General features: G+C 39.5%; 1 protein-coding gene across 1 annotated transcript in view; it reads left to right on the top strand.

The window, feature by feature from the left end:
- DNAJC12 (DnaJ (Hsp40) homolog, subfamily C, member 12) overlaps positions 1-22,185 on the top strand; it is a 67,283-nt gene extending 45,098 nt beyond the window's left edge. Inside the window, exons 3-6 of the mRNA XM_006835816.1 lie at positions 630-769; positions 14,644-14,854; positions 15,620-15,628; positions 22,100-22,185. Coding sequence (XP_006835879.1) covers positions 630-769; positions 14,644-14,854; positions 15,620-15,628; positions 22,100-22,185 — 446 coding nt within the window. The remainder of the gene's footprint in view (positions 1-629; positions 770-14,643; positions 14,855-15,619; positions 15,629-22,099) is intronic.
- Positions 22,186-26,667: the final 4,482 nt, after the last annotated feature.

Genomic DNA, 26,667 nt, shown 5'->3' with positions numbered 1-26,667 from the left:
GCTCATCAGAAGCCAGATGGCCAGACTTCATCTCTCGTACTTTGAACACATTACCATGAGGGACCAGTCCCTGGAGAAGGACATTATGCTTGATAAAGTGGAGGGTAAGTGAAAAAGAGGAAGGCCTTCAACGAGATGGATTGGTACAGTGGCTGCAGCAATGGGCTCAAGTTTGGCAATGATTGTGAGGTTGGTGAAGAACAGGGCAACGGTTCTTTCTGTTGTGAATTTGTTGTTGTTAAGTGCAGTTAAGTTGGTTCCAACTCACAGCAGTCCTACACAGGGTTTCCAAGGAGCAGCTGGTGAGTTTGAACCACTGACATTTTGATTCAAACCAACCTTGCGGTTCAGTGCATTGTCCTGCAGGGCCACACCAGGACTGTTGTGCATAAGGTTGCTATGATTTGGCACTGACTCAACAGCACTTAACAATAACAACTACAGTGACTTCTTACATTATCTTACATGTTGGCAACGAGGAAACTGTAGCCTAACAAGGTACAGTGGCTCAGAGTCACATGGCTGGGAAATGACAGAGTCATGATTTCAGTAAGATCAGTTTGATTATTTTAGAGTTTAAAATAATCCCTCCTAGTGAGAAGTTGTTCATCTCTTGACTTGTTTTCCAGGAGAGACTTTCCAGAGACTGCAGAAGGCAAAGGAGATTCTGACCAATGAGGAGAGTCGAGCCCGCTATGACCATTGGCGAAGGAGTCAGATGTCGATTTCTTTCCAGCAGTGGGAAGCTTTGAGTGACTCAGTGAAAATGGTGGGTTTTTCTCTGGTGCTGATGTGAATTAGTGACGCTCAGGCTGCCCACGGCTTAGACTCATGTACTAGCTTAAAGAGTTAGTAGGCAATAGGGGGAAGTCTCAGAAGTTACTAGAGTCTGGATAACTCAATGTTCACAGAATCTTATGAAGAGAAATTCACCATCATAAAGGCAATGAATTGGTGCCAGGAAAGCACGTGACCACATTTTTCAGTTGTTTGTTTCAGTATTATCACTTAATGTTTTATGCATTCTGATAAATGTTCTTTTCAAGTTGCTCGTACACTGTACTATTGAATTTTGGACCATTGCAAATTTATCTCCTCCATGTTTTTAGTTCATATCAACTTGCTTTCTTTTAAGTGACTCAGTCCTATAGATTTTTCTTTCAAGACTTAAAGATTCTATCAAAAATAGTTCAATTCATCAAAGAAGGTTGTAATTTTAAAATAAAGTATTCCTATTGTAAAATTCTGGTGAAAAAGTTGTTGGATCGATGCAGAAATGCTTTTTGAACCACTGTGTCATCTTTCTTCATGCCATTAAAAAATCAAGTATCAAAAGAATCTCTGTAACACTGTTATATATTTATTTTGTTTACTTAGTGACTTTTACATATATATGTTATTGTTGTTAAGTGCCATATAGAGTTTCTAAGGAACCGCTGGTGAGTTTGAACTGCCCATCTTGCAGTTCAAATGAACCTTGGTGTCCAGTGCTTACAGTGTAGGATAACCATGAGATTTGTGGTTCATACGCACCAGAGACTCATTGGAAATCCTATACAGGGTCACTATGTATGTATGTGTATATATATAACATAATATACATATATGTTATTGTTAAGTGCCCTCAAGTTATTTTCGACTCATAGTTACCCTAATAGAGTTTCCAAGGCTGTAAATCTTTGTGGGAGCAGAAAGCCTCATCTTTCTCCTGTGGAGCAACTAGTAGATTTGAACTGCTAACTTTGTGGTTAGCAGCCCAGCTTGTAATCCACTACACTACCAAGACTCACCATATATAAATATAGAAAATGTAATTTTAGAAGTTTCTACATTTTTAGGCATGATTTTTCACCAAGATTCTTTCCATAGGAAAATGTTTCAAGTGAGGAAACAAAAGCCTAAAATGATAAACTGGCCCAAAGTCATGTAGCTAGTAAGTGGCAGAGTCATGATTCCAATAAGATACTGTGAGACTTAGATTACTTGGATACTGAAGTTCCCATATAGGCAAGTGTTCTGGGACACTTGTTAGAATCACACTATAAAGTTGTGTATATCTCTTAAATTACAACACTTCGGGTTTGTAATTTTTTTTTTTTTTTTTTTCTTTTTTTTTTTTTTTTTTATTAAATGTTTTTATTTTGGATTGAGTAAAAGTTTACAGGGCACATCATATACTTTCTTCTTAATAGTGTTTATTTGGACAAATGGAGCAAATTATTTTTTCAGTGATAAAATGTTTGTAAGAGTAAGGGAATATCTTTGTAGCAGTAAGGCCAAACATTGTAAAACTTTCAAAATATGTGATTAAAGCCACTGAACCCAAAATGAAAATATTCCTTTACCTTGTTTTGGAATGAAGACTATATCATATATATTTGTTTAAATGAAGTTTCCTGCTCCTGCAAAGATTTACTTACTGTGACTCACTGAGTCAGAACGTACTAGATGGCACTTCACCACAGTAACAAGTTGTTAATTATTAGTGTGAGACTAACCATATAATTAGTGTCTTAGGTAACTAGTGCGATCACTGCAGAAATGCCACAAATGGATAACTTTAACAAACAGGAAGGTAGTCTCTCACAATTTTGGAGGCTAGAAGTCTGAGTTCAGGGTGCCAGCTCTCAGGGAAGGCTGTTTTCTGTCTCTGTGTGGGCTCTGGAGGAAGGTCTTTGCCTCTTTTAAGCATCTGTGGGCCCGACATTTTTTGGCGACCTCCCTGTTTGTTGGCATGGAGGTTCCCAGTGCTAGGACTCTGAGTACAAAGAAGAAACTTTGCTATTGATTCTTTCTTGGTGATAGTAGGTCCCTTGGATCTCTGCTCACTTCCCCTTTATATAGCAAAAGAGGTTGACTTAAGGTACAGTCGAATCATGTATAGTACATCTTGCCACACTAACATTTGTTGTTGTTAAATGCCATTGAGTCCGTTCTGACTCATAGCAACCCAGAGCGGCTGGTGGGTTTAAACTGCCAACCTTGTGGTACAAACCAACCTTTGTGTCCAGTGCTTATCCTATAGCACCACACCAAGACTTCCACATTAACATAATTACCTTTCATTCTGCTTCAGTAACATCATAGAAGTGAGAATTAGAACACATAGGAGAATTACATCAGCTCACACAACAGAGGAGAATTACACAATACTGAGAATCGTGGCCCAACTGAGTTGATACATTTTTTGGGGGAATACAATCAATTCATAACATTAGTAATAGCCATATGATTAGTATTGTATATATGCACATACACACAAACTGTAGGAAATCTTTCTAAAAATAATGACTTAACTTCTCATAGTCAAACCTGAGATTTTTTTTCCCTTTTCCATTCTGTATATCCAAAATTCCTTGCTGACACTGATTCAAAAAACATTGTTCTATCACCTCTGCATAACCATATTTATATTCTAAGTGCTATACACTATGACTGTAGCTGATTTACAAGGGTCAATAGCAAGTTGACCCTTGCTGTTCTAATGCTTTCTGATTAATATGTCATTTTTCTTGATAATCTGGTCAACTCTGTCATTTAATTTTTTAACAGCTTTCCCAAATAACTTTTCTCCAAATCCCTGTTCTAATTTCTATTGCCAACATCTTGTCATTAAATACTAATCTCCTGTCTCCAAACACATCATTTCTGTTTTAAATCTAGCTTAATTGTGAACTGTTCAAGGTTTAAAATAATGACATTCTAGATTTTACTGGCTGCACCATTTGTCTTGTCAGTAAAGTGCAAGTAGTGTTCTGGGCTAGCAATTGGTTTTGGATTTATTTTTATTTGTAGCACACAAATAAAGAGATGTACATCTTCCTGCTGTATATCAGCAGTGATATTTTTTCTCACATACTTTGGTTTGGGCTAGACCCTGATGTTTTTGATTTACTTTTGTTTCCTTTTCTTGGTGAACTTTGAATCCTCTATTTTAAAATTCACATGTTTTGGACCTCATTGGGTAGACATTCTATAACTTACCTCTTTTCTCATTGCTTTCTCTTCTACTCCTCATAGTGATTTTCTGCACAGTGAAAACCTTACCTGTCATAACATTTTCATTACTTTCTCTATGTGTATATTTAATCTGCTCATTATTTTACATTCACTACTTTAGTGAAATTAACCACAGTGATCATAACTACTGTTGTTCATCACCTAAAAGATCATTGTTTATACTGCTCTATAGATGAAAAGAACACCATGAAAGTATTGGGTTAGGTAATTTACTTGTGCCGTTCTAGCGATAAAGGAGTCCGATTGGAGTTCTGTGAGTCCTGGTGTGGTGCTGTGGATTAATGCACTGAACTGCAAAGTGGCTTTAAACCGCAAGGTCAGCCATTCAAGCTCACCAGCTGCTCCATGGAAACCCTATACAGGGTCGCTATGGGTCAGCACCAACTTGATGACACTTAACAACAACAACATTGGAGTCCTGGTGTGGTGCTATGGGATAAAGTACTGGACCACAAAGTTCGTTTGAATCACAAGGTTGCTGGTTCAGACTCACCAGCTGCTCTTTGAAAATTCTATACAGGGTCACTATGAATTGGAACTGACTCGACGTCTCTCAACAACAACAACAAATTGGTGCTGGTGTGGTGCTGTAGGATAAGCACTGGACCGTTAAATCAGTTTGAACTGCAAGGTTGGCAGTTCAAACTCACCAGCTGCTCCTCAGAAACTTTATACAGGATCACTATGAGTTGGGATGGACTTGGTGGCTTTTAACAACAACAACAACAGTGGTGCTGTGGGTTAGGCTGTTGGGCTGCTAACTACCAGGTTTTCAGTTCAAATCCACCAGTCATTCCATAAGGTCACTATGAGTTGGAATTGACTTGATGGCCGTGGTTTTGGTTTGGTTTTACTCTGACAATGAAACGATTTTTCTTTAGGATCTGAGTTTCAGGTGACATTTATCTGAAATACACCTGCAAGTTCACTTGCCCTGTATATTCATATAGTTAAATCTGATAAAATCACTACCCTTTACACCATCAATCCTGTATTTCTGCTTTTTATATACGCAGTGGTGGTGGTTTGTGAGCCATCGAGTGCCTTCTGACTCATAGTGACCCTGGAGAGGGTTTCCAAGGCTGTAAAAAGGAGCTCTGGTAGCTTAGTGGTTATGAATTGGGCTGTGAACCGCAAGGTCAGCTGTTTGAAACTACCAGCTGCTCTGTGGGAGAAAGATGAGGCTTTCTGCACCTGTAAAGATTTACAGTCTCGGAAACCCTGTTCAGAGTCACTATGGGTCGGAACTGACTTGACTACACTCAACAACAACAACAAATCTTTATGGGAGCAGAAAGCCTCAACTTTCTCCTGCATATAAGCAGTATAACCAGTATAAGCAACAGTTAAGCCCTCAGCTGCTAATCCAAACAGTTGGAGGTTTGAACTCATCCAGAGGTTCCATGGAAGAAAGACCTGGCAGTTAATCCTGTAAAGAAGACAGCCTAGAAATCCTGTGAGTCAGTTCTGCTCTGTCCCATGGGGGTACAGTGAGTCTGAAATCAACTCATCAGCTCCAAATACCAACATACTCCTTTTGGAGTTCCTGGATGGTCATACTCTTAGTATGGCTGAATGCTAACGAAAAGATTAGTGGTTTGAGCCTGCTAAGAGGTACCTTGGAAAAAAGAGCTGATGGTCTACTGAAGAATCAACCACTGAAAATCCTGTAGAGCACAATTTTACTTTAAAATATATAAGGTGACCATGAGTAGGAGTTAATATTACTACTGTTTTTGAGAAAATAATTCCTCTGGAAAGAAAAGCATTGGTTTGAAGCCCTGTCAGTACCAATGCATTCAAGGCAGGACAATTCACAGTGGGCTTTTGCTGAATTATACTCAGAATCATGTTGCAGAAAATCTCTTTTGGGAGAATTCCTCAAATGGACCATTGCTTTGGTGGTAACATTTCTAGAATTCACGAGTGATGGAATCGTAGCTTGTGTATTTTCCCCACACTGTCTCTGTCACTTTTGTTAGCTATTTATTTTTAGAAGTTCCTCCTGATAATGTAATTTGTAAAGATATTTGAAAAATTCCTCCAGTTCAATGAATTGGTTGGAAATGTAAACATAGGCACTTGATATTGGTTTAAATGAAGGGATATAAGGTGAGTCTTTCTGTATCCATGGCTTTTGAGGTATTGAAATGACTTACTTGAAAACAGAGACCTTTCAAACACAGAGAAACAGAAAGAAACTCACCATTATCATGTTAAATGGTTTTACCCCAAGTGACCAGGATGACTCTGGAAGTCTCTCCCTGTAGCAATATATGGCAGAGAGACTTTAGGATGGCTGTGGGGGAAATGGTTGTAGCAAAGCCACAGCTGAAATAAAATATTGAAAACAATTCTCATAAGCTGCTAAAACTGTCTTAGGCTACACTGGTTGCTGTACATTTTAAAAAGACCTTTTTTGGTGAATTGATCATTTGACAAATTGATTGTTGCCTCTGGGAGGGCTTGTCTGAGCTACCAGTCTCCCCTCTGTGGACCTGCAGGTCTATTGATTGTTTTTGGATTTCCAGACTGGGCAAGGCATACTTGGGTTGTGTCCAATTTGACACCAATTACCAGGAAGCTTCCTTCTATGCCTGTAGGGCAACAGTTGCCCCAGCCAGATGGGAAACGGTGTAATTCAACACCTTCTGGGCCTCTTCACAAAGCAGTCTGTCCCATTTGGATGCTATCCAAAAGCAGGTCAGAAATCACCCAGGCAAGTAAAAAACTCACTCACAGTGATTCAGGAGAAAAAGAACCATTTTGGGTAATTGTTCAGTGGCTCCATGGCTGATCTGAGTTGAGTGATGTACTTTTCCTATTATCCCAGTGTTTCCTGACATGGAGACATGAAGTGTTATGTCCCAGTGCAGACCAGCCTAGAAAACCCTATGTTGTTGTTGTTGTTGTTGAGTGCCATATAGTTGGTTCTGACTCATAGTGACCCTGTATAGGGTTTCCAAGGAGCGGCTTGGGAGTTTGAACTGCCAACCTTGCCACACCTGGATTCCAGAAAACCCTATGAGTCAGTTCTATTCTACCCCATAATTTAAGAAAAAAGACTTTCAATGCAGGAGGGCACTTCTTAAGGAAAGATGGCAAACCAGTTGAGTAGGCAGAATAAAAACATACTATAGGATTAGTGGCGTTTGCACTGAGCTAAGTGTCTGCTTAGTGTTAGTACTGTTAGGGAAGTTCATTGTTTTGCTGAACTCTTCAGCTCCTTGTTTGTCTACCAGAGTTACTCCACAATGGACTAGTTTGCTTGATGCTGTCTTGTTAATGTGCAATTATTACTTTTGTGGAGCTAGAAAATATGTTCACAGATCTGAGTGATTTGCAGGATGCAAACCAGGCTGCTTAGCCCCTTTTGTATAGTAGACATTTGATTACAGCATGGGCGGCATCTGTCTACCAGAATAAGTACAGTTTAGGTTTTCCCTCTGCTTGTGGGACAAATGATTGATCACTTTACTACCAGTTGAAAGGTTAGTGGTTCAAACCCAGTTAGAAGCACCTCTGATGCCAGATCTGGCAATTTGCTTCTGAAAGATCACAGCCTTCACAACCCCACGGATCACTTCTACCCTGAACACGTAGCGGTGCCAGGAGCTGGAATCACCTGCTGGCAACCAACAGCAGCAACAACTTCTTAAAAAGAGATTGACAGGTACGGGGATTTAATAACAAAATACTTCATTCTGTTTACTTATAAAGGGATGGATGAGTAAGACAATTAATTCAGAATAGCTTTTCACTAAGTCTTTCAAAATATTTATTGTAGTTGAGTCATGAATCCACACCACCTGTCTAAGGCAGACTGTAAGCCCATCACTGTCCATGGCTTCTGACTCATAGTGACCTAGAAGGCAGAGTGGAACTGTCCCATAGGGTGTCCAAGGCTGTCAATCTTTATGCAAGCACACTGCCACATCAGTCTCTCTTGGAGTGACTGGTAGGTTTGAACCACTGACCCCTAACTGAATGCTTAGCCAAAGAGCCACCAGGGCAGCTAAGGCAGACTGCAGGTATTTTTATTCAAGGGCGTGTGTGCTGAGTATGGAGGTGCAGCGGTCTCTCCATTGTGTATGAGCACCTGAATCCTTGAATTTCTTAGCCTCTGTTTTTCACCAATCTTTCTAACATCTTTTCTTCTCCTTAGAGGAAGTCAGTGCAACCTTTAGTTGTTTGTTTATTTATTTTTTAGATGTTTTATTATTATTTATTTTTTAGCTTTTTATTGTAAATTGAGTGAAGGTTTGCAGACAAGGTTTACATTCAGCTTTACACTCAACAAATCCTACACTTTGTTTCATCTCAATGATTGCAACCCCCTCCCTGCAACAACAGTGATCCTACTTCTTCCCTCTGGCTCCCCATTTACATCTTGTATTTCACAAACGAACAAAGCAAAAATATTTTATGTACACATACAAAACAAATACATATTCATTTATATGTCCAAAGGGCACATCCTTGCCCACAGGCACAGAGCCTTGCTCAGTCCCTGGGCCTAGAGCCCGCAGCTGCTCTGTTTCCATGCCACCGCCTCTGCCACCTTCTCTGCTGTTGCTGCTTTTCTAGGTAGGATCTCACGCTCCACTCATGCTCTTCCTTCCTGATGGTCCTGGATGGTCCGTTCCTGGAATGAAAGATTAACTAACTACTCCCTCCGCAACCTTCAGTTTTATACACATGCAAAAAACCCCAAGTCAGATCAACTAACTAAAGATCACTCTTCTTACATTACTAGCACCACAGAGCTCCTCCCTTATATAGCTTACAACCATGCCACATCTGACTTTTAACATCTCATTTTTTTCTAACTGAACATATATGTATATATAATATCTTGCCATAAAGATTTTGAAAATGCAAAAAATTTTGTAAAAAATAACTTATGATGGCATTCACAAATAATCACAGTTAACATGCTAATTTTCTTCCAAATTTTTCCCTTTTTGGGTTGTTTCTGTGAGTGCTGATGATATGAATGGGATAGTGATTGTGGTTGTTGTTAAGTGCCGTCGAGTTGGTTCTGACCCATAGTGACCCTGTGTAGGGTTTCCAAGGAGCAGCTGGTGAGCTTGAACCACCGACCTTGCATTTCAAACGGCTTTGCAGTCTGGTGCATTAACCCACAGCGCCACACCAGGACTCCGTGATTGTGGTATAGGGGTGGTATTTGGCTCTTGGAGGCGAGTAGGCTGATGAGCTCGTTGAGTGGTTATATTTGAGGAAGAGGATTCAGGAGTATGCTTTTTAGTTCTTGGGGAGAGATATAATGAAATAGATTAGGGCAAGGATTTGACTAGGTTTTAAGACAGGGGTGGGACCGTCTGACCTTATACAAAATAATTTAGTTTGGCCCTGCCAAGGCAATTGCAATTCCAACCATCACATTGTTGTTGTTGTTAGTGCCCTCGAGTCGGTTCCGACTCAAAGTGATTCTTTATAGGGTTTCTGAGAAACAGCTGGTGGGTTTGAACCACCAACCTTGTAGTTTGCAGTCTTTGCTGATCCTACAGTGCCACAATTAGGGGTGAATTAATGAATGTTTTGGAGTCCTGTTGTGGCACTGTAAGATAAACACTGCATCACAAGGTCAGTTTGATTCGCAAGGCTGGTAGTTCAAACTCACCAGCCACTCCTAGGAAACCTTACACTTGGTCGCTATGAGTTGGAATCTATTCCTTGGCACTTAATGACAACAATTAAATAATCAAATATAGCAGGCTAATTCTTAAGTTGATAATTTTGTATGGCCCACTAAGGATGTTATAAATACCCAAATGGCCCTTGGTAGAAAAAAGGTTCCCACTTGTGTTTTAGAATGACAACAAAGGCTATGTTGTCCTCTGGACTGTTTATGTTGTTGTTGTTGTAATGTGCTGTGGAGTTGGTTACTACTCATAGCAACCCTGTACAGGGTTTATGAGGCTGTAAATCTTTATGGGAGCAGAAAGCCTCATCTTTCTCTCGTGGAACAGCTGGTAGTTTCGAACTCCTGACCCTAAGGTTCACAGCCCGATTTGTAACCACTACGCTACCAGAGCTCCTTGGACTGTTTATATATCTTTATATATTTTATGTGTATACAGAGTCCTGGCCAGCACAACACTTAAGTGGACAATTACCTGAAAGATTGGCAGTTTGGACCCACCCAGAGGCTCATTGGAAGACCCACCTGATGACAGTTTACTTTTTAAAGGTCACAGCCCTGAAAACTCTACTCTACACTTATGGTGCCACTGTGATTCAGTCCAATATAGATATGCAAATAACCAGCACTTGTACATACACATCTATATTGAATATGTTGTTAAGTGCCATCGAGTTGGTTCCAACTTACAGTGACCCTGTATAGGGTGTCCCAGGAGTGGCTGGTGGGTTTGAACTGCCAACCTATCGTTTAATAGTCCAGTGCTTATCCTACAGCTCCACACCAGGAGTCCATATTGAATATATGTATCTAGTAATGTAGTTGAGATCATGCCGCTTACCACCATGCCTTTTTTATTTCTCAGTTTTCTTAAAAAATTGCATGAACAGTTTATTGAAAGGATTCCAAATGGCTTTTCACCCTTTGCACTTCCCCTTTCTCCTTGGCAAGTTATTTATTCTGGCTTCTGCTTCTGTTGTTGTTGTTTAGTACCATCAAGGTGATTCTGACTCATAGCGACCCTGTATAGGGTTTCGGAGGAGCAGCTGGTGAGATTGAACTACCACTGATCTTGCAGTTCAAACAGCTTTGCAGTCTGATGCAGTAACCCACAGCACCACACCAGTGCTAATGCTGCCAAGACAGGCGCTAGCTTTGGTGTCTCCAGCTGTTTAAGATGTTCATGAACGCCCATCCTCCAGACTGGTATAGATGATGTTTAGCCTCCTCCTCCTTAAGATGCCTTGTTTAAACTGGTAAATAAAGTGATGCTCTCAGGCAAGAATTGGCAGCTTTAATATTGAAAAAATAGTTCAGGCTTTCCAAACTCTCAATTTTATTTTCCCACTCTGGATCCATCCATTCATTCTTCAATCCATCTATTCATCCAGTTTTAAAGAAACACACAATAACTTTCAAAGCTAGGAAATTTATCATTGATACCATGCTATTATCTAATTAGCAATTCATATTCAAGGTTTGCCCATTACCCCTATAATGTTGTTTATAGAATATTCTTCCACTCTCAACCAGGATCCAATCTAAGATCATGGATTGCTTTTAGTTGTCAGGGCTTCTTAGATTCCTTTAATCTGGAAAATCCATCCGTCCATTCAATGTTAAAGAAGCCAGACGCCCCTCTGTCATGGAGCATATGTGAACAGCAACAATTGCTTCTTCCCTGGTCCCTGGCACTGATTTCAAACATCACAATGTTTGAGTTTATTCTGTAAGTGTTGAACTTCAGAAAATCAATGTTTTTTGACAAAATTGAAAGCATATTATCTTATTCTTCCTTCATATCTGTTTCCACAGCAAGATTACTAGAGGATAATTTTTGCAAAAAGAAAAAAAAAAAAGTTCTTCATCCTTTCTGTCTTTTATGACATTGCTCCCCCCCGCTTTTTAAAAACTGCTATAGTCCAAAGCTATAATCTTTAATCTTTTTAAGATACTAATACTTTATTATATTTTCAGCGAAGGTATATACAGCAAATTAAGTTCCCATTTAACAACTGCCATACATATTGTTCCCCTTGGAAACCCTGTACAGGGTCGCTATGGGTCGGAACCGACTCGACGGCACTTAACAACAACAACAACAATACATATTGTTCAGTGATGTTAAGGTTGAGGTGGAATTCTCACCAGGTTACTTCACGTTAAAGTTTCCATTTTTACTATTAAAAATTTATCTGTGGGAAAACACTTTGAGATGATGTAATTATCTGGTTTCTCTTCACATTGTCATGCAATAGTTTGTACCCTTTGATGATTTTGCCTGAATCCATTATTACTATATTTCCAAAGTGGTGTTTTTTTCACTCTACGAACCTACCAGCTGTTCCATGGGAGAAAGATGAGACTTTCTGCTACCGAAAAGAGTTACAGCCTTGGAAACCCTGTACAGGGTCGCTATGAGTCGGAACTGACTCCACGGCACATAACAAAAACAACAACAACAACCCTTCTTTCTACATATATCAGTTGGCATTTTCTGCAAGAAAGAGCTTTTCTTTCTTTCTTATTAATTTTTATTTTACTTATTTGTTCTCAGTATGGGTGCATATATTTGTGTTTGGAATACAAATGACTGTCATTCTGATGCATGCAAATGTCTTGATTTGGCTAGTGAGAGGCCCTTTAAGGTGGCTCCTTTGTCATTTTTAAAAGTAGTTTTTCCCTTTGTGGTATTTGTGGTAAAATGTCCTGTAGTCATCTTGTACTTCACATGTTCCAGTACTGGAATGAGCCACTCTTTATGGCGTCCTATTCCTGTTAGTGGGGAATGGTATCAGAAACCAAGCTCCGAGTTCTCCACATGCTCACAGTTCCTGAGGCACTTTCCAGAAGGCAGAGCTGAGGTTCTATATGCATTTAAACTCAGGAATTCATACAATTCCAGTTCAGTGCCATAAGATTCCAATCTATTGCCATAAGATTCTTCTTCATCTTTTTCCATCCCATATCCTTATACAAAGATCTAGTGTAGCACTGGACTGCAAGGTCAGTTTGATAATACAGACAAAATAGTTTCACCATGGCACATTCATATCATTGTGAAAAACAAACCTATAAATGAGTTCAGGATGTGTTTGTCATTCTTTTTGTGTTCAGACTGAAGGTACATAGTCAGAGTTCCTAATAAAAAAGTGACTTAAATTGGTTCTGCTTGTTTTTTTCCCCTTCAGAAAGGTTATGCTAGTCTTTTGAAATACAGTTAAGTTCATTGGTTTCTGTTTGGATTTGATTGAAAGATTTTCTTCTCTTTTTTATTTTAACTATATAACATAATATAGTCAAAACTACTTCTGGTGTGGTGCTGTAGGATCAGCACTGAACTGTGAGCCACAAGGGCAGCAGTTCAAACCCACCAGCTGCTCCCTATACAGGGTTGCTATGAGTTGGAACCAACCTGATGGCACTTAACACCAACAAGAATCAAAACTAGATAAAAGCCTTTACTCGGAGACATATCACTTCCTCTCCTGTTTTTGCATCTCAGTCACAAGTTTTCTTTTGAAGAGTTCATTTCATTATGATCCTTGTTGTTTTTACTTCATTTTTCTCTTGTTTGTCAATGTAACACTGACAGCTTCATTGGGTCAAAGATTTTGAACAGTTAGACTTTGGCTAGGTATTGTCACACTTCCCTCGTAAGATTATATAATGTTTGGGGTTACTTAGGTCTCCATCTGATCTTCCTTAACATTCTGCATTACCAGAAACCTCTTAACTATCAAAGTATTGGTTGAATTTCTCCTTTGTGCTAAGAGTGTACTTAGAATATGTGTAATCTAGAATTCTAGTGTTTGTCAACTCTGAATTGGTCATTGCTGGGAGGGAAGGGTTTTAGCCAAAATATTTGGTTTAATCTCTGGCATGGATCAAAGTTTACAGTCTCAAATTTTTAAGATCTTTCTTTTCTTTTTTAATGTTGTGGTAAAACAGACATAGCACAAAATTTAAAGTGGCATTGAGTATATTCACACCATTGTACATCCATCCCCACTACTTTTCATCACCTCAAAAGAAAATCTCTTTCTCACTAAGCAATCGCTCTCTATTCCCTTTTCCCAGCACTTGCCAACTACTAATCTGCTGTCTTTATTGATTGCCTCTTCTGGACAGTTCATATAAATGGAATCATATGATATGTAGCTTTTGGTGCCTAGCTTCGGTTCACTTCAAGGTTCATCTGTGTTGTAGAATGTATCAGTACTTCATTTTTTTTTTTGCCGTATACCACATTTTGTTTATCCATTCAGTAGCTGACAGACATTTGGGTTGACTCCACCTTTGGATTATTGTGAATAGTGTTGCGGTGAACATCCACGTACAAGTTTTTGTTTGAAGCCAATTCTTTTGGGTTAGAATTGTTGGGTTTGTGATAGTTTGAAGAACTAACAACCCCGTTCTTTAAACCTCTCTGTTGCTGGTCCCTTTTCTCTATATCCATTGTATGGAGTTCCCTTCTTATTGTTGTTAAGTACCATCAAGTCAGTTCTGACTCACATTGATCCTGCAGAGGGTTTTGAAAGAGCATCTGGTGGGTTTTAACTGCCAACCTTGTGGTTAGCAGTCCAGTGCTTATCCGACAGCACCACCATCATATTATTAGCCTTCTAAATAAATTCACACTGTCGAGTTGATTCTAACTCTCAGTGACCCTATAAAGGTCAGAGTAGAACTCAGACTGTAAATGTTTATGGAAACAGATAGCCTCATCTTTCTTCCACAGAGTGGCTAGTGGGTTCGAACCACCGACCTTGTGGTTAATACTTAGCGTACATTACCACCAGGGCTCTTTAATTCATTAATATCTGGTTAATAGTCAAATCTCACATTCTGGTAATCAGCACTGGTAGTAGTGGATCATGAGTGACCACATGTTTTTAAATATAGAAAATGACAAGTATTGATTTGGTATCTATGTATCTGCTTTTAATGAGTTTTAGTCAATGCACTGGGCTGTCAGAGGCAAAAAAGACCTGATGTTGGAAGAATCTGAGCAGACTTATACCAACAAGATTGAACATGAGGACTGGAATGAGCAAAGACAAGTAAACAGAGAGGAGATGGGTTCAACAACAGACAAAGTAGAGCAAAAAGAATCTGAATCCGAGTCCTTGGACAAGTCATTCTCCCCACAAGATCCAGATTCTCCAGGTAAGTCCTACCTTTTAACTCTGCAGACAGATCAGGTCTGAAACGAATGGCTTGGTTTATATTGCATTTATTCTTAACCTTTTTCAATCAGCACAGTAGTAAATGTAAGGATTGGTTTAGCATTTTAAAGGATACTTCACAACAATGTGGAAACTAGATGCATTCCTTAATCCCTCCCTCACCTCAGGAAACTTGAGACAATTCTGGGAGTGTCTTATACTCCATGCTTAGCACAGTGATTGGCCTTTTGCTAGCCCTGGGCAGCTGTTCACTATTATTATCATTTGTTTATCTACCACCCACTATGCTTATCTAGTATGTTGTTATTGTTATTAAGTGCTGTTGAGTTGGTTTTGACTCATAATGACTATGTACACGGTTTCTGAGGAGCGGGCTGGGTGTGTTTGAACTGCCAACCTTGTGGTTAGCAGCCCAGTGTTAATCCTGCAGTGCTACATTAGGACGTGTGTTTTATATCTTTTATATCAGTACCGTGAAAAGGCCTTCGGATAGCAGCACACCAGGACTCCTTGTCTAGTATGTTGTTGGTAAGCGCCATCGAATTGGTTCTGACTCATCAAGTTGGTTTGGACTTGTAGGGTTTTCGAGGAGAGCTGGCAAGTTTGAACTGCTGATCTTGGAGTTTTCAGTCCAGTGCTGACCCTAGAGTGCCATGCCAGGAATCCTTGTCTAGTTTGCTGTTGTTGATGTTAAGGGCCATTGAGTCAGTTCTGACTCATAGTGACCCTGCATAGGATTTCTGAGGAGCAGCTGGTGAGCTTGAACTGCTGAATTTGTGGTTCAAATGACTTTGCAGTCCAGCGTATTAACTCATAGCACCACACCAGGATTTCTTGTCTAGTATGTTGTTGTTGTTATTAACTACCGTGGAGTCGGTTCCGACTCATAGCGACCCTGCACAGGGTTTCCAAGGCTACAAATTTTATGGGAGCAGAAAGCCTCATCTTTCTCCCACGGAACAGCTGGTTGTTTCGAACTGCCAGCCTTGGGGTTAGCAACCTGATTCGTAACCACTATGCTACCAGAGCTCCTTTTGTCTAGTATCGATATGTTATATATCTGTACCATGAACTGTCCTTCAACTTTTATTTGAAGTCACTATCTCATTATCTTTTTTTTTAAAAACAAGTTCTGTGATATTAAAGGACCTTTTGCTTAAAGGGTAAATTCTGATGGGATGTTGATTCTCACAATCTTGAAAATCAACATAGTCACTTCACATCTTTGAGGAAAACTTTATTTACCCCTTGCTGGGAATAAAGGTTCTTGCAATTTGATTCAGGGGTCTCTGCTGGTTATCAAAGAGCCTTCTGTAGAGGCGGCACTTTGATCACAGTAACCTTGTAACTGGAAATGGTTACAGTATAACAAACTGATCAAAGCAGAAACCCGAATTAGAGAAAAACAGCGTTTTAAGCAAACACACATGTGCAAATACCTTGTCCTTTTCATCCAAGCAAACATGCAAATATTTCTCATCTCAGCCCAGATTATTGAGATCTGTGCTCTCCGAGCCGCTGTGGTCTCTTGGTGGTTTTCTGTTTCTGCTGGAATCAGACAGGGTTGAGTTCACCAGAACAGGAAAGGTTTGAAGACTTCAAGACTAGGCAGGCGTGACGTCATGCTGGGCCCCATCTGAGCCCTTCTCTCAGGCTTCTGTGACATTTTCTTGATTGCTTTTAAAATAGTTGTTTAGCTACTAAAAAGACCCCAGTAATAATACAATCTTGTTAAAAATTAAAAAAAAAAAAAAAATGTGTGTGACGGTCTGAAAATGTTAGCGTAAGAAGACTTTCAGGCACATCTGATGCAAAAACTAACCCTAGTCCTAACCATAAAATTATAAAAAAAAAAAAAAAATTTGCATAGAGCCATAAGTTAGTGTCTATCCCCTCCCCTCATCCTTCCCTGCTTCTAGTCCCTGAAGGAACCTAGGTGGATGCTCTGGAGTGTCTCGTCCCACTAGGTTTTCTGTGCTAATGCAACCCTATGTCCAAGTAAATGTACATGTTTGAGATCTTTAAAAATAAAGAATGGGGTCACAGAGTGGTTAAGAGTACAGACATTGGACTGGACGGGGTCCAGATCCCAGCTTTTTCAAGTCTGAGTTATGTGACCTTGAGCAAGGTTATGTGACCTTGTACTGAACCTCAGTTTTTTTGGTGTGTGTGTTTAAGTTATGGTAAATACATTTTCCATCTCAATTTTTTTTTACATGTACAGTTCAGTGTCATTAATGATGTTCATCATGTTGTGCAACCATCACCAAATTTTCCCGTCATCCTTCTGTGCCCCCCTAGACATTGATTCTTCCTTTCCTCCCCTCCTTTCTCAGTCTTTCATGGTAAAAATATTGGTGTCTACTTCTTACAGTTTTTCCGTGAGGAGTAAGTAACATAGTATACATAAAGTATATTCATTATCTTCAAGACTAAGCAGGCGTGGCGCTGGGGCTCCATTTGAGCCCTTGTCGCAGGCTTCTATGACATTTTCTTTCTTTCTTTTAAAATAGTTGCTTAGCTATTAAAAGACCCCAGAAATAGTATAATCTTAAATTTAAAAAAAATCATATAGAGACAGTAAGTTAGTATCTACCCCTTCCTCCTATCCTTCTCTGCTTCTAGTTCCTGAAAGAACCTAGGTGGATTTGAGAAGTATCTTTTTTACTGTTAGCTTTGTTATTATGGGATTTCTCCCAGCTCCTTACGTTTAGAGTGAACACATTCTTTTTAACAGATGATAATATTCTCAGTGTAGACTTATCATAACTTGTTATTGTTGTTAAGTGCTGTCAAGTTGGTTCTGACTCATGCCCTGTATAGGGTCTCAGAGGAGCAATGATTGGGTTTGAACTGCTGACCTTGTGGTTAGTAGTCCAGTGTTTATCCTGTTCAGAATAAATTGTGATGTCCTCACATTGTGAAGTGTACTCTTTTATTATGGTTGAAGAGTGAAGTGGAGGAGCATCTGTCTGAGAAGCTGTTGTCGGTGAGTAAGAATTAATGAAATTTTGCCAAAGGATGCATTTACCAGTGCTTCCTTAATGCTGTTGAAGAGATTATTGGCTGTTCTGTGTGGTGCCGTAAATTTGAAGTTTGATAGACTGAAGTGCCGTTGCATGATTATTTATGATTTCATTTTACTGCCGTGCAAAGTTTATAACGTCAGCATTTAGGGACTATCATTCATGTCAGTTTTACCAAGCCCTGAGTAGCTTCTCATGTATTGCTTTTCAGTACATTTGTTAATTTCCTCAAGCAGTACTTATATTTTACTTTGGAGTTTTTCTTTTGATGGCTATTGTGTGTATGTGATGAGCAACCACCAAACAGTCCCCAGTTACATTCCGACACTTCATTACAACCAGTAAAATATGAGGCATGGCATCTGAAAATTGGTTGGCACGATAGTCTTACTTTTATTTTCTTGCCTTTTAAAAATGTCACAAATACAATTCTAGAATTAAATAGTTTTATTGTAACACCTTAGAGAAAAAAAGAACAAAGCCAAAAACACAAAAAAATCAGATGTAGTAAGTAGATGCTTAGATGCTGCTGCTGAAACCTGTTCCCTGGGTTCCCTGCCTTTCCGGTCACTGACAGCCCTCTGGTCCCTACTACAAGCTTCATGGGTCTTTGTCAGAGGGTGTTCTCTGACACCTACTTGGCAGCCAAAGAGCAGGTGGCAAGAGCCAGGGAGTAAACTTTGGGGGGAGCAATAAGGAATGGGAGTGGGAGGCTAATGTTCTCAGCTCCTTCACCTGTCAGGTGAGGTAACTCTGAGGGAATTTTTTTTTTTTTTAAATGTTTTATTGTGAATTGTGTGATAGTCTACATGGAAGAACATTAGCTTTACATTCATTCCATCATCTATCATTTCATTGGCATAATTACCATCCCGTCCATGCATCCTCACCCAACCAACCAAAGGGTGTACCCTGTAAGCCTGCACCCCCACCTCCACCCCACCACAGTCCTCAGCCCCTTTCCATCTCCTGATCCCGAGTCCCCAGCCACACCATCTCTAGACGTCGTTGTCTCTGCCTCCATCTCAGACCTCACTGCTTCTCTGGGTAGGATCCCGCTCTCCGCTTTTCTCCATTGATGGTCCTAGGATCCTCTGCTCCTAGACTGAAAAGTTAATCACTCCCTTCCTTGCTACAAAATGTCCACCTTTAGATTTCCAACCCCTCTGAGGGATTTTTATATTGTCTGCTTGGACCCCCAAGTTGGGGTCAAGTTACCCTTAGTGGTGGTGACCTCCTCGAGAGTAACCTGTGTTGACTTTGTTTCCTTCCCCTGTCAGTGTCTCTTGGGATCACCTCCAAAATTAATCAGATCCTTCTGAGTTCTAGTGGAACCCAAACTAGATAACATTAAAAAAAAAAAATCTAGTTACTATAGAAATCTGCGAAAATATGATCAAGCAAAAGAGAAAATACAGTTGATAATCTTACCACCTAGAGAAAGAACTTTAATTGATGTTTTGGTGTGTTCATTTTCTTCAGTGTTAAAACCGGTTGCCACTGAGTTAATTCCAACTTATAACTACACTGCAGAGAAGAGTAGAACTGCTCTATAGGGTTTCCAAGGCTGTAAATCATTATAGAAGTAAGCAGCCACATCTTTCTCCCACAGAGCAGCCGACCCACCCTCCTTTCCTTTAGTAGCTAAGCATGTAACCACTGTGCCTCAACATATATGTTGTTTTTGTTGTTAAGTGCCATGGAGTCAGTTCTGATTGACAGCAACTTTGTATAGGGTTTCCAAGAGCAGCTTGTGGTTTTGAACCACCAATCTTGTGTTAGCAGTGAAGTGTTTATCCTACAGCACACACCAGGATTCCACATGTTGGTATACTTAAAATGAGATCATACTATACACATTTTGTGTACATGTTACATTTACAGCTAGAATGTCAGAAACAATTTCCTTTTTTGCTTTTTCCCCCAAATGGAAATTCTTTAGATTCTTTTTTTTACTGATGATTCTAAAAAAAAAAAAAGTAGAAATAGATCCTATTTTCCTGATATTTTGTTGTTGTTAAGTGCCCTGAGTTGGTGCTGACTCTAGCAATCATAATAAGATTTCCTAGGCTGTCAATCTTTATGGGAACTCTTGAAAACCCTATACAGGGTCACTATGGGTCGGAACTGACTTGATGTCACTTAACAACATCTTTCTGTGGTGTGGCACTGTGGGTTAATGTGCCAGACTGCAAAGCCGTTTGAACCACAGGTTCAGTGGTTCAAGCTCACCAGCTGCTCCTCGGAAACCCTATACAGAGTTGCTATGGGTCGGAACCAACTCGACGGCACTTAACAACAACAACAACAGTCTTTCTCTTGTGGAGCAGTTGGTGGGCTTGAGCCACTAACCTTGTGGTTAGTAGTCCAGTGCTTATCCTATCTACTACACTTCCTTTTTTCTAATATTGTTGTCGTTAAATGCCGTCCGGTGCTTAGCTACCCTGTATAGGGTTTCTAAGAAGCAGCTTGTGAGTTTGAACTGCTGACTTTGTGGTTCAAACTTCTGAGATAGCCGCTGTTAACTGGACTGTGTATATCTTTCCTTACTAGGTTTTTAGATTGCATTTTATATTTAAAAAATATCAATGTTGTTGTTTTTAAGTGTCATTGACTCGGTTCTGACTCATAATGACCCTGTAAAGTGTTTTGGAGGCTGTAAATTTTCTCAGGAGCACAAAACCTCATCTTTCTGCTAAGGAGCAGCTTGTGGCCTCAAACCTCGAACCTTTTGGTTTGCAGTCCAGTGCTTATTATATGCAGCACCGTCCCTCCAAATTATCAATAGAAGTCTGTTTTATATATGATTTTGTAACCTACTTTTTTATTAGCAGTATTATAGACATAAAACTGTGACACAGGAATACCTGCTTACTCATTGAAAAAAGTAAGAAAATCCAGATATACTAAAAAAAAGCATGAAACGTGAAAATCATATTCATGCTTATTACCTAGGAATAACAAACTCAGTTAACATTTTGGTATATTCTTCATTTTAGACTTTTTATTTTAACATGTTTCTAAAAAGTGTTTTATTAAACATAAATGCCCATGTAAATAAATGAATTTAAGAATGAGATCATCCTATATGAACTGTTTTGTAACTGTTATTCTCTTAGAGTCCTGGTGTGGCGCTGTGGGTTAATGCGCTAGTCTGCAAAGTCTGTTTGAACAACAAGGTTGATGGTTCAAGCTCACCAGTTGCACCTCGGAAATCCTTTACAGGGTCGCTATGGGTTGGAACTGACTTGACAGCACTTAACAACAACAACAACAACATTCTCTAAGAAGTATATAATGAACATTATGAATTTTTTTTCAATAGTAAATATTTTTAAATTGTTCAGTTTTTGACAATTTAACCAGCTTTCTGTTATTGAGAATTTGGGTTGCTTCTTGATTTTTTAAAACATGTATACATTATAGCATGCTTATAGTTAAATCCTTGGGCGCAATCATTATTTCCTTAGGAAAGTTTCTAGAAGTAGAATGATAGGATCAAAGATTATATATATTTTAATAAGAATGAGAACTATTGTCAAAATTGCTTGTCAGGAGAGTTTTGCCAATTTACACTTCTGCCAGTAGAGAAGGAAGATGGCCTTTATTTTAGTCTAAATACAATGTTATTTGTTATAATTAAAATAAGTCTTGTTGTTGAGTGCTGGCGAGTGGGTTCCAACTCCTAGCAACCCTGTATAGAGTTTCCCAGGAGCAGCTGGTGAGTTTTAACTGCCGACCTTGCATTTTAAACCAACGTTGCAGTCCAGTGCTTATCCTACAGCGCCACACCAGGACTCCGAATAAATCTTCCTAGCATGGACTTGAATTACTAGTGTTTTCAGGTAGTCCTGTACTTTCGTGACCTTTTACATTTGGCAGCTGTTTGAAAGTTGCTTCTAGTTTTATTGCTGGTGAATTGTCAAAATTCATGCCACTGGAAGCATGAATACATTTCCTTCTGTCATTAGGCATTTAAGCCTGTGAGGTCCTGTCACCCATAAAAATGGCAATTCTTGTTCATAAGAATTCAAAAGACTGCTGAAGTTAATACATTTCCATAAAATATTAATAATTCATACCAAAGACTTAAGTTTTAATTTGTTGCAGTGAAATCGTATCATCTTATTCACCAAGTTGTTTTAGAGATTTGGTTTTTCTTTTCCTACTACTGATTTTGAAATCTTATTTTCTCTCAGATGTGAACTATTGGCACCTTCGTTTCCGCTGGTCTGGAGATGTTCCCTCAGAACTCCTGAGGAAGTTTAGAAACTATGAAATCTGAACCATGCTGCATCATGGGTGAGGGAGAGAGCAGACCATCATCTAGGCTGGTAACCTGCAGTCTTTGTTCATACCGAAAAATACTGTGTTTATAAGTCCTATTTGTGAAATGCTGAGCACTGGTTAATTCCTCCATTCACGAAACCATACTTACAATGTATTTTTTTTCATGAGAAAATTTTTAGAAGAATAGTTTCTTTCAATATTTGCATATATTAAGACCACAGATCCAGAGTGGATTGTACTATCTGCAATTTCCTGTGAATGTAATTTATAAGAATTCATTAAAAATGGATCTCTTTGTTCAAGTATTTCATTGATATAGCATGCTCTCTATCAGTGCTGGATGTACAAGAAATGTTTTCTCTTGAAATGTCTGAATCCCATGAAGTGAAATAAATAATTTCTTCAAAATTATATTCTGGCTATGAAATGAAACTTGATGGTCTTGTGTGTTCTATGTTTCTTCTTCTTTTTTTTTAGTGTGTGAATAAGTGAATGAAAAACTAAGACGAAAAAGTAATTTAGAGCAGGATTTCCTTAGTTAATGACAGAGTTTTCACTGATCCTTGGAAAATGAGAAAAATCTGAATAGCCCAAGTCCTTGGGACATCTGTGGAGTAGTGGTACAAATGTTAATCAACTCAGCTACTTACAGAAAGGTTGGAGATTCAAGTCCACCCAGAGGCACCTTGGAAGAAAGACCTGTTTCTACCAGGCGTTGAACACCCTGTGGAGTACAGTTCTCTTCTGGTACATGTGAGTTCATGGCTCCCAGGAGTTAGAACTGACTAGATGAAAACCAATTTGAAAAGCTAAATTTATTCAATATAAAAGGCCTTCCTTTTTTCTTAGAAATTGTGTCCTTCTTACCTTTGTGGTTTAAAATGCACTTCTTTTTATGAAATAGGGTCATTATAGATGAAGACTTTTAAAATACAACTCTATGCTTGCTCTCTCAACTTCATCTGAAATTTTACTGTTTCATCAAATCCAAAAGTCAGGGCCAACTGTTTAGAGAATTATTTCTATCAATATTTTACCACTTCAGTAAAATGTGGCTTGACATTGTTACCATACCTGCAAGTTTTACTTGCAAAAATTAGAAAAATCAGTGTTCAATAAGCTAATAAAATGAGCTTTTGAACCACAGAAAATAATAGACGAAAGTCACAACTGCTTGTCAAATTGCCTGGCCCTGGCTAGGAACTCAACTAGATTGAATAAATGAGTTGTTGTTTTAACAAATGAGTTTTTGAATCTAACAATTAGGATTACTTTTTCCTTTTCCTCCCAGACTATCTGATTTGCAGCACTTAGGACATCATCTAATGACTTATCTAGGAAGAAAGCACCCAGGGTCCACTCAGTTTCCATTACAGACTCATGTCCCAGTTGTTGTTGGTAAGATTGAGCAGCAGCTCAAGGAAAACTGTCTCTCCCATGATGCCTAATGATGCCAAATGAGCAATGAGAAACTGCTCCCTTTTTTTTTTTTTTTTAAGTTTTTTATTGTAAATTGTGTGATAGTTTACATGGGAGAACATTAGCTTTACATTCATCCTATTGTATATCATTTCATTGCCATGGTTACAATCCCCTCCATGTGTCAACAACCAACCATAGGGCCCCGCAAGTCTGCCTGTAGGTCATTAGCACACAGCCCCTCTCCATCTCTGGATCTAGAGTCCCCAGTCACTCCATCTCTCCATGTCATCATCTCTGCCATCACTGCTTCTCTGGTTAGGATCCCACTCTCTGCTCTTCTGCCTTGATGGTTCCAGGGACCGCTGCTCCTGGACTGCAAAGTCGACCATGAAACTGCTCACTTTTAATGGGATTCAGATGCCTGGGTGGTACAAGTGTGGAAGTGCTTGACTATTAAATGAAAGAGCACCTGTTTGGACCCACTCATAAGAGCTTCAGAAGACAGGCCTGGCCATCTGCGTCACAGAACGTCTTGAAAACCCTTTGGAACACTTCTGCTCCACACACTTGGGGGTTACAATGAGCTGGAATGGATTCCAGGGTAACTCACCACACCAGCATTTATAATGGATTTATGGGGGCTTTATGACAGGTCATGCTTACATATGTTGTTGTTTAGTGCCGTCCAGTCTGAATTCTGACTCACAGAGACCCTCTACAGGGGTTTCTGAGTCTTTAAGAATCTTTGCTGGGGCAGAAAGCCTCTTCTTTCTCCTTTGGAGAAACTGGTGGGCTTGAACCACCAACCTTGTGGTTAGCAGTCCAGTATGTATCCTATGGAACTACCGTACTTGTGTTAGGCACTTTACATACTTGATTGCATTCAATTTAGCAAGAGACCTTTTACACGTAAGTACTCAATACTCCCTGAATTCAAGCACAATTTCAATACTGTAGTCTTTCCTTTTGAATGGAAAGTCAGGGGGAAACTGGACTTTTCTTCATTAATTTGTTTAAAGTTCTTGTATGTTCAGCACAACCACAGTCGGATGTATATATAACAGCACATTTTCAAAGCCACTTATTTTAGATTATGACTCACCTTCATGAAATAGCAAAAAGATAACTTTACGTGAAGACTATTAAGCTCGTAAGCCAGTTTTTAATGAGTGAGTGAATTAAGCACATATTTATTGAGAACATTATATGATAAAAGTTATAGTACCACCTATGCAGATATAAAAAGGTTTATGTCATGATAATGCCTTCAAAGGATTCAATAATTCAGTGAAATAACAGGTATGTGAATATCTATAGTTAAAAAGGAGTATATTAGTTAAAATGGTGTTAAGTGTTTAGGACGTGCTTGGTATGTAGTAAGCACTATGAGTGTCAGCCTACAGGTTCCTATTATTATGTGATGTTGTTGTGACGTGCCGTCGAGTCTGTTCTGACTCATAGTGACCTTATACACAACAGAATCAATCACTGTTCCATCCTCACAATTGTCATTGCTCTGCCTCTGTGCCAATCCATCTCCTTTGGGGGTCTTCCTCTTTTTCTCTGACCCTCCATTTTACCTAGCATGGTGTCCTTCTCCAGGAACTAGATCCTCCTGATAATATGTCCAAAGTATGAGAAACGAAGTCTTGCCATTCTGGCTTCTAAGGAACATTGTGGTTTTTGTTTAAACTTTTTACTGTGAATTGAGCGAAGGTTTACAGACCAGATCATCAGTTTTACAGTCAACAAATCATATTGTTGTTGTTAGATGCCTTTGAGTTGGTACCAACTCACAGTGACCCTATGTACAACAGAACGAAACACTGCTCAGTGCTGGCCAACCTCACAATTGTTGCCACGCTTGAGCCCATTGATGCTGCCACTTTGCCAATCCGTTCTTTTTTTTTTTTTTTATTCTGTCACCCTTAAGCAGTGCTGGAATTATGCTATTATGCTTTTTTTTTTTTTAATGTTTTATTGTGAATTACATGATAGTTTACATGTGAGAACATTAGTTTTACATTCATTCTATCTTACATCGTATCATTGCCATGGTTACAATGCCCTCCATGCATCATCAACTGACCAAAGGGTATACCCTGTAAGCCTGCCCCCTACACTACCCCACTCCCACCCCCCCAGTCTTCAGCACACAGTTGCTCTCCCTCTCTGGATCTAAAGTCCCCAGCTGCTCCATTGCTCCACGCCATTGTCTCTGCCTCCATCTTGGGCATCACTGCTTCTCTGGGTAGGATCCTGCTCTCATCTCTTCTCTGTTGATGGTCCTAGGGACCTCCGCTCCTAGACTGAAAAGTTATTCCCTCCCTTCCTTGCTATAAAATGTCTACCTTTACATTTTCAACCTTCACAATCAGTCCTGATAACAATTATTCACTATTGTATCACAAGAGACCCATCTGTATTTCATTTTATCAGCTCCGCCTAGGCAGATTGGATACTACTCACTGGAGATTCTGCCTTCCTCGAGGCCCCCTGGTTCTAGGTTCCCTCTTGAAAGCTTGTAAGCCAGTCACTTCTTGCCTTTGTAGGCCCCCCCCCACCCCCATTTTGGGTAGCCAATGTCCAAGTTGCCCATCCCTGTCTACTCTGTGTGTGGAGGGGGTGGGAATGATTCTTGTTGTAAGAATTTGTTCCCTCATTTGAGCTACTGCTTCCATAGGTGTAGGTCAAGTTCATCAAATTGCATCAGATTACTCTATTTTTCCTCTTCTTTCTTCTTCTGGTTGAGCTCTGACCAGTCATTGAAGCCAGGTCAAGTGGGTATTGTCTGCAAGTGTGGGTGTTCTTGTGCATATGCCCATTCTTTTTATCAGCTGAACACTTCACTCTCCACATTGTAGAGCTTAGCTCGCCACTTCATTGTTGTTTTTCCTTCATTTCTCCTTATCAGTGGCGAGCGTGGTCACCAATCAGATCGTGTATTCCCATTGAGTCTTAGTCTTGGAAGGGGGTTTGCACTGAGGGGACCCAACCACTTGCCTTGATGTTTCCTGGGAAAACAACTTGTTTGTTCTTGTAGTAACAGTCCGTC

Source organism: Chrysochloris asiatica, unplaced genomic scaffold (assembly GCF_000296735.1).
Source record: "Chrysochloris asiatica unplaced genomic scaffold, ChrAsi1.0 scaffold00020, whole genome shotgun sequence".
In the NCBI taxonomy this organism is placed as follows: Eukaryota; Metazoa; Chordata; class Mammalia; order Afrosoricida; family Chrysochloridae; genus Chrysochloris; species Chrysochloris asiatica.
The sequence above is the reverse complement of the archived record's forward strand: the minus strand, read 5'-3'. Positions and strand labels throughout refer to the sequence as shown.